Consider the following 12,578-nt stretch of genomic DNA (forward strand, 5'->3'; position numbering starts at 1 on the left):
TTGTCTTTGAATGTTTTATGATTTTGTCTTGTATGTTTTATGAAAATCTGAATAAAAATTATTGAAAAAAAAAAAAAAAAAAGGAAATCCCGACAACCACTGAGCTAAGAGTAATGAAACAGGCTGGACAACGGCTAGAGCACAAGTGGTGAAAGACGTGCTGTGAGGCTGATCAGGCATGAGTAAAACATCATAACCATGACTGCTGTGTGGTGGTGAGGGCAGCGAAGAATGCCCACTTCTGTGCCTCCATTGCATCCTCAAGTAGCCTTCTGGTGGAGTTTTTCTGAGGGGTCTGTTGACATCAACTCCAGGAAATTGCGTTTTAGATCCTTCGGAGGCCCACTGTGAATTGTTTGCTAGGCACTTTGAGGGTAAAGTTGCTCACCTCTGTAGCAGTGTTGATGCCGTCCCATCCACATCTACTGTAGTCTCCAGTGAGGTGTCCAGTGCAAATTCTTGGGAATGGTTTCTGTTGATGCAGCCTGATGATGTGGACAAGGTGCTTGCGATGATGCGGCCTGCAACGTGTCCTCTCGACCCTTCTCCTTCTTGGCTTATTAAAGCTTGCCGAGGGGGTTTGACCGAGTGGATCCAAGGTGTGGTCAACACATAATTGCAGGAGGGAGTGGTTCCAGCCGCCCTGAAAGAGGCGGTGATTTGACAGCTCCTGAAAAAGCCCATCCTGGACCCATTGGTCTGTGACAATTACGGGAAGGTAATTGCGAGGGTTGTGGCACAGCAATGGCAAGTACTCTTGGATGAAACAGATTATCTTGACCCATTCCCATCTGGGTTCAGGCCTGGTTATGGGACTGAATTGTCCTTGGTAAACAGATAGATGACCTTTATCAGGAGAAGGACAAGGGGAGTGTGACCCTGTTACTTTTACTTGATCTCTCAGTGGCTTTTGATATTATTGACCATTATATCCTTCTGGGCCGACTAGGTGAGATGGGTATTGGAGGCACTGTTTTACAATGGTTTCGATCCTATCTCCAGGGTCGTTTTCAGATAATAGCATTGGGTGATTGTCTTTTGGCCCCCTGGCAATTGTGCTGTGGGTGCCTCAGGGTACTATCTTGTCCCCCATGCAGTTTAACATCTATATGAAGCCCTTGGGAGCGGTCGTCAGGAGATTTGGGGCAAGATGTCAGCAGTACGCTGATGATACCCAGCTCTGTTTCTCTGTAACATCTGAATCGGGAGAGGCCGTGCAAGCCCTTGGCTGCTGCCTGGACTTGGTGGTGGGCTGGATGAGGGCCAATAAACTAAGTCTGAATCCTAGCAAGATGAAGGCGCTGTGGGTTGGTGGTTCCCGAGTTCAGATAATTGATCAGTTTCCTGCTTTGGATGGGGTCGTAGTCCCTCTGAAAGAGCAGGTCCATGGTTTGGGGGTGCTCCTGTATCCATCTTTGTCATTAGAGGCCCAGGCAACCTCAGTATCTATGAGTGCCTTTTACCAGCTTCAGCTGGTAAGGTAGCTGTGGCCGTTCTGGACCGGGCTAGCCTGACCACTGTTGTGCATGCACTGGTAACCTCCAGGCTGGATTCCTGTAATGAGCTTTATGTGGGGCTGCCCTTGAGGTTGGTCCAGAAGCTGCAGCTGGTGCAAAGTGCAGTGGCGAGACTGCTCACTGGGGCAGGGTATCACCAATATGTCACCCCGCTGCTGAAAGAATTGTACTGGCTGCCCATTTGCTACCAGGCCAAGTTCAACGTTCTAGTTTTGGTGTATAAAGCAGGTTGGGACCAGGATACCTGAAAGACTGTCTTACCCCTTATATACCCAGTTGATCACTGCGCTCTGCAGGTGAAGGCCTCCTGCAGATACCATCTTATCAGGAGGTCCGTTCTGTACAACAAAGCAACTGGACCTTTAGTGTGGCAGCACCTACCCTGTGGAGTTCTCTCCCCTTAAATATTAGACAGGCGTCATCTCTGTTACCTTTTTGGCGCCTATTGAAGACTTTCCTCTATCACAAGTCTTTTAAGTTGAGAGCTTATCCCAGTCTGTGTCTGTGTTGAAATTGATTTTTAATATTTTTTTAAGCCTTTAAAAAAAAAAACAATGTCTTGAAAGCTTAAAAAAATGTTTTTAAAGATGTTTTGTTTTACTGTATTTTAAAGTCTGTTTTTATGATGTTTTAGAGTGTTTTTAGAGCTTTTATTTGCCGCCCTGGGCTCCTGCTGGGAGGAAGGGCAGGATATAAAGCAAATAATAAATAAACTTGTTGTACAGTTATTTTGACCATGGCCATCATCTGGTAAACCTTAAGTTGTCCTTTTCCATTTGAAGAAGGTTTTTACAAGGCACTATATTGCATTTTGACTTTTTTCTATGGCCAGGTCTTCAACATTTTCCCATCTATGTAAATTGGTACAGGTTGGAAAAGAAAATTTATTGCGATTAAAATATGCATCTCATGTAGCTAATACTTGACCTGAAAAGGGGGACGGGGGAGTTTTTACCAAATTTCCAATTGTTACTGGTAAACCATCCTTAAAAATTAGCAAATGGATTTTTCCTTCCGTCTGGGAGTTGTAGTGCCAGTTCACACGCTAGTTAGTATGGTGATATGAATGTATGTTGGGGTATTAGGTTTTTTACATGGAAGCCTTCCTCTGGATGTTAGCAGAGCCTAGCATGGCTGAATCAAACTGAGGCCCATCTAGTTTAGCATTCTGTTCTCACAGTAACCAGTGAGATGTTTATGGGAAGCCTATAAGCAGGACATGAGCACAATAACTTTCTCACTTGTATGGTGCAATTTGTGATGAGGGATATATGTGCGCTTGTCCAGCATTGAATGTTGCATGGTGTCCAGTTGTCTCATTCAGCTCCAGTGTCCCATTATGAATATGGAATTATCAAAATGGTGAAGGTGTGAACCAGTCCACAATTCTAGTGTGTATGACTTGTACTGGTCATTGAATGATCAGCTAAAAGGTTACTGGAAAAGTTCCTTTTCTTAACATCTTCATGGGATGTGAAAATCAGACACGCAATCCTCTTTTGCAGCACGATCAAGAATGAAGAGGCTATATCTGGCAAATACAGTGTTCCATTTCCTCTAGAAAACTCCCAAGATGTACTTGGTTCACCAAAAGAGCTTGTTGCAAAGCAGCCAGCATGACATCATTTAGGTCTTTGGCCCCCAGAATTTCTGGCTCACTAAGCATTCTATAGCATTTCAGTAATGGATCACTTCTGGCAGCCTGCCTGGGATGGGGGGTGGGGAGAGAGAGAGAGAGCCAGCAAGATAGAGAGAGCACACTTCCACGTGGGGCTGGAAATGCCTGTATATCTTTGTTGCTTTCCCTTCTTTATGTTGCCTGTATTTCAAGCATATTCTCATGAGACTTTAATCAGATTTGTGGAAACTACTTAACAGGAGACTGATTTTATTTAAAGCTCAGAGTGCTTAAACAAAACCTGGGAGAAATAGGGATTGAAATATAATACCCAGAAAAAAAATGAAGGAGCAGGGGAGAGAAATCCACATCTCAAAATCCACATTGCAAAAGTGATAATTATGCCTCCCTATTTTGGGCTTTCTAAATGGTATCCTTGCTACGGTTGTAAAGGGCCAGGAGCATAGCTGTACCAATTCTCCTGGGCCCCCCTTTTCTTTCACATGGCAATTGATGCATCTTTAGTCTCAGGTGTGTTGAGTACACACAGACAAGGACTTTGGCAATTTACCATGGAATGACTGATAACTATTGCCGAGTAGCACTATGCATGGGGTTCTAGCCATTGACTGGAGAACAGGAAAAGAAAAAGTTATAGGGACAGACTTGATTGCAGCAGGGATGGATGTCAATGTGGGGGTGCAATAGCAGAAGGGAGCTGAGAAAAGAGGCTTGGCTGGGAGAAAGAATGTATCTTCCCAAGAAACAGAAGGGTGTGTACACGTGTCAGGAAATATCTTTCATGGAGAAGGTAGCAAAAGGGCTTGGGCTGGTCTTGCAACTGAACAGGAATACCCAGGTGGATATGTCTCTCTCTTTTCAACTGTAGAGAAATATGCAACCAAATGGAGTTTATTGGTCTAGTTTCCAAGCAAGTGCTGGTTCTTCTGCATGCGGAGTCACTTCAGAATGGTTCTTTCAGCTTCAGGGAGAGTAAAGGAAAGAATGAAATAAACTGCAATGGAGGTTCTGTATTATGGCGTTGCTTGAAGTGACTTGCATAGGTGAGCTCGCCCAGTACAGGAGCTAACAAAGGCCCCATGAAGTTTTGAGGCTAGATAAAGTTAATGTTCAATATTCTATTTTCAGAGAGCATGCAGAGAAGTTTCATCAGAGGGAAATGTATTGCTACACGCCTTTGTTAGTCAGAGTATTGGTTAATGGCCTAGGATGAACAGTTGATGTTTCTTCATTGCCGTGGAGTTGGGAGTTGCTTCCTAATAGTTGGGAACTTGTATGTGCCCACCAGGTCTTGCAGAGGATGATGCCTTTTTAGTTGAATGGAGTGGGTGACAGGTGTATATGCATTTGGAGAGAGGGAGAAACTACAGTAGGGCCCCGCTTTGCAGCGCTTCGCTTTACAGCGGTTGTGAATTGCAGAAAGGCCCCGCTTTACAGCGCTAGTTCCGCTTTTACGGTGTTTTTTTGCTGCCGGGTGCCATTTTGGTCAATGGGATCCGCTTTACAGCGGTTTTCGCTTTACAGTGGGGGTCCGGAACATAACCCGCTGTATGAGCGGGGCCCTACTGTACTGCTTGTAGTTTGGAAGAGGCAGCTATAGGAAGGTTTCTAGCAGGAACTAGCTGCAAGTGGGGGTATAGCCTTGAGGATGGTCTGTCCATATTACCCTTTAGAACCCGTGATCCTCCCAAATGTTGTTAAACTCCAACTTCTATCAGCCCCAGCCAGCATGGTCAATTATTAGGGATGATGGGAGTTGTAGTGCAACAACATCAAGAAGGTCTCAGGTTTTCCATTGCTGTCTTCAGGAATCTGACTTACAGAAGCCCTTGTTTAGCCTCTACTTATGTTCTGCTTCTACATGTGAAATAAGGTGACTTTTTATAGTGCTTGTTTTAAGTCTCTTGTGCACTCGCATACCTGAGAAATTCAGCCTAGTGGCACGGGAAGTGAATTCATGGTACTGTGTAGGAAAAATTGATGTCACAAGTCAGTCCACCTTTAAATAGCTAGCAAGGCTGGGCAAAGTGGCTTTGGGTACTGTAGAGCGTATTTTGGATGCAACATGTTCTTTTTACCAAGAGGTGAACAGAGGGAAGCAAAGACAGCAGCAGAACTTAAGGAAGAGATACAGCTGTTGTGTGGCATGGCCAACAGCCAAGACTAACAGCCTGTGATCTCTAAATATTTACCAGTTTTCCCAGGCCAGTAAATTCTGTAAGTGGGTGGGAAATTAGCTGACTATGAGGAACATTCCCAGGGAGCATATTCCTGATGCATCTTCTAATTCCTGTCCCTGCCGTCTTGGACAGTCAAGTCTTCTCTTGTGTCAGGCCTTTGGGATTGTTGTGTGGTGATAATTTTAAAAGACAATGCTCATGGGGTGGAAACCAAATTTAGATGAAGATGAAGTGTGGCATGTGCGTTCTCTCTCTCTCTCTCCCTCTCTCTCTCTCCCTCTCTCCCCCCCCTTTCCCTCTCTCTGACTGAAATTTGAGGCTACAAACTAAGTGTGGAAAGGAGGATACTAAAGTGCTAGTCATAGATCCTGATGAAAGCAACTATTGAGCAACGGGGTTCTTATTTTTTCCAAAGTGAAGGTTCTCATTGCAGGGGCTTTCTTTATCTTGAGCAGTCAGTTACGAGGAATGAACCAACATGTCTCCCAGCTGCACAATCCTGAAGTTCCAGGGGAGCATTGATGAAGTGTTCACCTCACCCTACCCAATAGCAGCGATTGTATTCCCTGCAGATGTTGACACTAGGTTTTTTTTGTCTTAACCCAGAGTGAAGCCAGGAAGTGTTGCCCTCAGTGTTATGTGACTTCAAAAGTCATCACATAGCCAGATCTTATTGGCTATGTTGCATCAGTATATAGCCAAATTGGAAGCCCTATTCATGCATCACTCGCATGCAGGCCAACTGTGCATTGAGTGCGGATGTGGTTTTAGTCCTTCCATTGACAGCACACCTGTTTCCTGGAATGGTGCATTCTGTGTAGCTGTCCACAAGGAAATGTCAGCCTGCAGGCTTCTGCTTCCTTTAGGGGCTATATGCCGTTGGGGCACTGTGTGAAACCCCTTCATGTGTGCAGCAGCTCATGCGTTGAATTTCCCTTACAGAAAATTGTGGGCAATGCTCGGTTGTTTTGTGACGCAGATATAAAACTGGAGGCAGGGCTAAAAGCACACCCTGGTCCTTAGTCAAGACACAATTGCCCTACATGAGAGTAATGCTTTCTGACTTCACTCTGGCTTCTCATGGGTTAATTTAGTTAAAAAATTGCAGCTCACAAACAAGTTGAAAAAGACAGCAAGAAAGATGAGTAAGTGGGCTTTCCTTAAATCTTTCAAGATAGCATGGTTTACTGGTGAATTTTTCACGTGGCTCTAGTGGTAGTGTTTGACAATCTTGTGTGGGGCTTATAAATGATACAAGCTTATGCGTTTTCTGAGAGTCGAAAGAGTCATGCTGAAGAAGAGAGACTGTGTTTTTTGAGATGGAGGTACAGGAAAAGGCATATCCAGAAGCAGGGTAGTTTTGTGCACTGCTGGTTATTTGTCTCAAGAAATATGCTTGTAAAACTTTTAGCTGGTATATAGTTTTATTTGGATTTTGTGTTCTCTTGTATTCAGTTTAGATGCCTGTAAATTTCTTCTTGTCCAAACATCCCAAGAGATGCAGCCATGTGGAAGTAGCATCATCTTCTCTTTTTATGATATTTTAAAATGTTTTTAGAGCTTTTGTTTGCCTCCCTGGGCTCCTGCTGGGAGGAAGGGCAGGATATAAAGCAAATAATAAATAAATAATAAATAAACTTTTTGTACAGTTATTTTGACCATGGCCATCATCTGGTAAACCTTAAGTTGTCCTTGTCCATTTGAAGAAGCTTTGTTATAAGGCACTATATTGCATTTTGACTTTTTTCTATGGCCAGTTCCTCAACATTTTCCCATCTATGTAAATTGGTACAGGTTGGAAAAGAAAATTTATTGCGATTAAAATATGTATCTCATGTAACTAATACTTGACCTGAAAAAAAGGGGGGGGGAGTTTTTACCAAATTTCCAATTGTTACTGGTAAACCATCCTTAAAAATTAGCAAATTGATTTTTCCTTCCATCTGGGAGTTATAGTGCCAGTTCACATGCTAGTTAGTATGGTGATATGAATGTATGTTGGGGTATTAGGTTTTGCACACGGAAGCCTTCCTCTGAATGTAAGCGGAGCCTAGCATGGCTGAATCAAACTGAGGCCTGTAATGTTCCTCCCCTGGCACCACCTGTCAGGCTCCCACCTGTGGCTCCCACCAGGGAGAAACATAGTTTTTATTTTTCTTTAGCTCATCCTAGCACAGATCTCACAAGATCCCACTGCTAGGCAGCATCACCAGTCACTCCCTGTAAACAATACTGCTAGAGACTTCGCCTTAGTCTCCCTTCTGGCTTATTGTTACTTTGTGTCTGGGTGCACTTGCAGGCCACAACCCCCCTTTATCTTTGTGCCAATAAAGCATACAGTCCTGGGTTGCCCTGGATACTTGATGATACACTATCTCTTAACCGCTGCCACCATTTGATACTGTTTCTCCGCCTTGGTAAATACCCTGCCCACCCTTCTGGTCTGTGAAAGCCCCAGCCAAGGATCAGGCTTTTGGTAAACCAATAGAATATTTATTTATAAACACCAGGGAATAACAAGATTATGTAAGGTATATTTAACAAGCGTATGGTTTCATATAGTGTCACTCTTTATGTTTCTGGTCATATATATATTGCCTAAATATCAGCCAAATACAATCCAAGCCTCCCTCAGAACTCTGCCAACCGACTCCTACAAAATGCCTCTCATCAACCAACAAACCTCCTTAACAACTCTCCAACAACCCCTCTTAGTCACTTACCATATATCACTTAATAAACCCGCACTTATCATATTTACAGATATTAAAATACAGGGACATCACAAGGCCCATCTAGTTTAGCATTCTGTTCTCACAGTAACCAGTGAGATGTTTATGGGAAGCCTATAAGCAGGACATGAGCACAATAACTTTCTCACTTGTATGGTGCAATTTGTGATGAGGGATATATGTGCGCTTGTCCAGCATTGAATGTTGCATGGTGTCCAGTTGTCTCATTCAGCTCCAGTGTCCCATTATGAATATGGAATTATCAAAATGGTGAAGGTGTGAACCAGTCCACAATTCTAGTGTGTATGACTTGTACTGGTCACTGAATGATCAGCTAAAATGTTACTGGAAAAGTTCCTTTTCTTAACATCTTCATGGGATGTGAAAATCAGACACGCAACCCTCTTTTGCAGCACGATCAAGAATGAAGAGGCTATATCTGGCAAATACAGTGTTCCATTTCCTCTAGAAAACTCCCAAGATGCACTTGGTTCACCAAAAGAGCTTGTTGCAAAGCAGCCAGCATGACATCATTTAGGTCTTTGGCCCCCAGAATTTCTGGCTCACTAAGCATTCTATAGCATTTCAGTAATGGACTTCTCCAGTGTCTGAATGCAGCAGTCACTTCCTGGGAGTGATTTGTGCATGGTGGTGTGATTTTCGCCCCCTGCTGCTGCACTTTTCTGAGTTGATGCCCAGACAATAGCCATCTTTTAAGGATTAAAGAATTTAAAATGTGTCTCTTATTGGGATTTTGGAAGCATTCTAACAGCATTTTGATGTGATCTGAGTTTCCTTAAGTGTCTTCCTTCTTCCCCACAGGTATATATTATCAAAGTCACCTGGTCCAATGGATCTAATGAGGCCATTTATCGGCGATACAGCAAGTTCTTTGACCTGCAGGTAGGATTCTTGTTATCTTCTTGCTGTGTTCTGGGGTTTCTCTTCTAAGGGTTTATAACCTATTATTTGGCCTATGTTTTTGAATTTGCACTAATTATTTTAGTCAGGTGAGAGTTTATACTTGAACACAGCTGTGCTGAATGACTTGTGAAGTCCTATGGCTTCAGGTCAGTGAGCTAGAGAATCTAAATAGCAGACCAGCATGATTGGTCTCCTGTGGTCTGCATACTTGCAGGAAGTGCCAGCATTAATGTTGATCCACATAAAAACTTTTCTTCTTTCTGAAAGCCATTCTCTTGGCTCCAGTCACACTTGGAACCAAGAGGTCCTCAGAAAGAAGTAAAAGGATTGTGTAGAGGGCAAGCTGGTCGTTGTGGTGTTGGATATTCCCTGGATGTGTGGAGGCTGCCAGACGCTAAAACTGTAATCTTCCTCTTGAGAAATACTTTTTAAAGGCATCATTTTTTGATGTTCACTGCAGATACTAACATCAAAGTTTGACTGTAACTGGGTTATGTTTTATTGCCCTTGTTTCCTTTTCGTGTGTTTGAGTTTGATTTTTAACTGGTGCCTTTATTGGAGGTTTCATTTGGTGGTATGGATTGATTTTAATATTGTCAGCTGCTTTGGGAGCCAGTTTGGCTGAAAAGCACAGTAGACATGTAGGAAAGAAATGAGCAGCAAAGAAGCTACTTCACAATGTTGCCAGAGATGCTCTGGGTCATTCATGCTGAGCATGTGAATGTGGCCTTTAAATCTGTTCCTGTTTTGTTGCGGAGGTGGACTTGCTTTCACTGAAACTTGATATAAACCCCATGTTAAGCCAAAGTGCTTTGCTTCAGCACACAGTGTTGGGCATAAGAGATCTTGCCTCAAGTGCAAGGGCACAACTGGGTGCATTTTGGTTTGCTACTGAGGAGACTTAGATGTAGTCTAGATCCCCTTGAGCTTCCCCACAGGCATTCTGTGAACATAAGAAGAGCCTGCTGGATCAGGCCAGTGGCCCATCTAGTCCAGCATCCTGTTCTCACAGCGGCCAACCAGGTGCCTGGGGGAAGCCCGCAAGCAGGACCCGAGTGCAAGAACACTCTCCCCTCCTGAGGCTTCCGGCAACTGGTTTTCAGAAGCATGCTGCCTCTGACTAGGGTGGCAGAGCACAGCCATCACAGCTAGTAGCCATTGATAGCCCTGTCCTCCATGAATTTGTCTAATCTTCTTTTAAAGCCATCCAAGCTGGTGGCCATTACTGCATCTTGTGGGAGCAAATTCCATAGTTTAACTATGCGCTGAGTAAAGAAGTACTTCCTTTTGTCTCTCCTGAATCTTCCAACATTCAGCTTCTTTGAATGTCCACGAGTTCTAGTATTATGAGAGAGGGAGAAGAACTTTTCTCTATCCACTTTCTCAATGCCATGCATAATTTTATACACTTCTATCATGTCTCCTCTGACCCGCCTTTTCTCTAAACTAAAAAGCCCCAAATGCTGCAACCTTTCCTCGTAAGGGAGTCGCTCCATCCCCTTGATCATTCTGGTTGCCCTCTTCTGAACCTTTTCCAACTCTAGAATATCCTTTTTGAGATGAGGCGACCAGAACTGTACACAGTATTCCAAATGCGGCCGCACCATAGATTTATACAACGGCATTATGATATCGGCTGTTTTATTTTCAATACCTTTCCTAATTATCGCTAGCATGGAATTTGCCTTTTTCACAGCTGCCGCACACTGGGTCGACATTTTCATTGTGCTGTCCACTACAACCCCGAGGTCTCTCTCCTGGTCGGTCACCGCCAGTTCAGACCCCATGAGCGTATATGTGAAATTAAGATGTTTTGCTCCAATATGCATAATTTTACACTTGTTTATATTGAATTGCATTTGCCATTTTTCCGCCCATTCACTCAGTTTGGAGAGGTCTTTTTGGAGCTCTTCGCAATCCCTTTTTGTTTTAACAACCCTGAACAATTTAGTGTCGTCAGCAAACTTGGCCACTTACTTCACTGCTCACTCCTAATTCTAGGTCATTAATGAACAAGTTGAAAAGTACAGGTCCCAATACCGATCCTTGAGGGACTCCACTTTCTACAGCTCTCCATTGGGAGAACTGTCCGTTTATTCCTACTCTCTGCTTTCTGCTTCTCAACCAATTCCTTATCCACAAGAGGACCTTCTATGTCCAGTGGAGTCATGTGCCTCATAACAATAAGGACAGGGATAGAGTTGTGTTTGAAAAACAAGGAAGATGGCTAGTTGGCTTTGCCCTACTTGTCCCACAGGGTAGCACAAACCATTTGTTGTAAAGATACAGTGGATCTGTAATATTTGGCAAAGGGTCACTCTATTAGTATATCAGGATTAACCCTATTTCTATCTCTTGTGTGCTAGATTTTGATCCCCAAATTGACCCCATTAGTCTTCAAGCTCCAATTTAAGTTTCTTTTCTCATATTGTATATGCTAATTCTGCACTTGTGTCATTTTCCTACATGATTTAAAGTAGCTTGCAGTAAAAAAAGCAGCAGCAATTTGTTTGGAGAATGTTTCCATGTTAATTTTTTAACTGGCTACTGCTTCATATATTGCTTTGCTGTCTTGAGTGATCATGGGTTGAGGAATTGTTTTCCCCAATTGGTGTTGAATTGTTGATGCTGTATTTCTGGTACTTTGTTGTTGTTGTTACATGCCTTCAAGTCGATTATGACTTATGGCGACCCTATGAATTAGTGACCTCCAAGAGCATCTGTCGTGAGCCACTCTGTTCAGATCTTGTAAGTTCAGGTCTGTGGCTTCCTTTATGGAATCAATCCATCTCTTGTTTGGCCTTCCTCTTTTTCTACTCCCTGCTGTTTTTCCCAATATTATTGTCTTTTCTAGTGAATCATGTCTTTTCATGATGTGTCCAAAGTATGATAACCTCATTTTCATCATTTTAGCTTCTGGTTTAATTTGTTCTAACATCCAATTATCTGTCTTTTTTGCGGTCCATGGTATGCGCAAAGCTCTCCTCCAACACCACATTTCAAATGAGCTGATTTTTCTCTTACCCACTTTTTTCACTGTCCACCTTTCACATCCATACATAGAGATCGGGAATACCATGGTCTGAATGATCCTGACTTTGGTGTTCAGTGATACATCTTTGCATTTGAGGACCTTTTCTAGTTCTCTCATAGCTGTCCTCCCCAGTCCTAGCCTTCTTCTGATTTCTTGACTATTGTCTCCATTTTAGTTAATGACTGTGCCAAGGTATTGATAATCCTTGACAAGTTCAGTGTCCTCATTGTAACTGTAAAGTTACATAAATCATCTGTCATTACTTCAGTCTTTTTCAGCTGCAGTCCTGCTTTTGTGCTTTCCTCTTTAACCTTCATCAGCATTTGTTTCAAATCATTACTGGTTTCTGCTAGTAGTATGGTGTCTGCATATCTTAAATTATTGATATTTCTCCCTCCAATTTTCACACCTCCTTCATCTTGGTCCAATCCCGCTTTCCCTATGATATGTTCTGCATATCGATTAAACAAATAGGGTGATAAAATGCACCCCTGTCTCACACCCTTTCCATATTCTGTCCTTACAGTAGCCTCTTGTCCAGAGTATAGGTTG

The 12,578-nt window shown here is 43.1% G+C and overlaps 1 protein-coding gene across 3 annotated transcripts in view; it reads left to right on the top strand.

Annotated features, from left to right (window-relative positions):
• The window catches only part of SH3PXD2B (SH3 and PX domains 2B), a 148,913-nt gene that overhangs the window by 15,585 nt on the left and 120,750 nt on the right, over positions 1-12,578 (top strand). For 2 of the 3 annotated variants that reach the window (XM_061616894.1, XM_061616895.1), the window contains exon 2: positions 8,891-8,971. In XM_061616894.1, the coding sequence (XP_061472878.1) occupies positions 8,891-8,971 (81 nt within the window). Of the gene's footprint in view, positions 1-8,890; positions 8,972-12,578 lie in introns of those variants that run through there. The other variant, XM_061616896.1, reaches the window with a different exon arrangement.

This window comes from Rhineura floridana, chromosome 3, assembly GCF_030035675.1.
Source record: "Rhineura floridana isolate rRhiFlo1 chromosome 3, rRhiFlo1.hap2, whole genome shotgun sequence".
Lineage (NCBI taxonomy): Eukaryota > Metazoa > Chordata > Lepidosauria > Squamata > Rhineuridae > Rhineura > Rhineura floridana.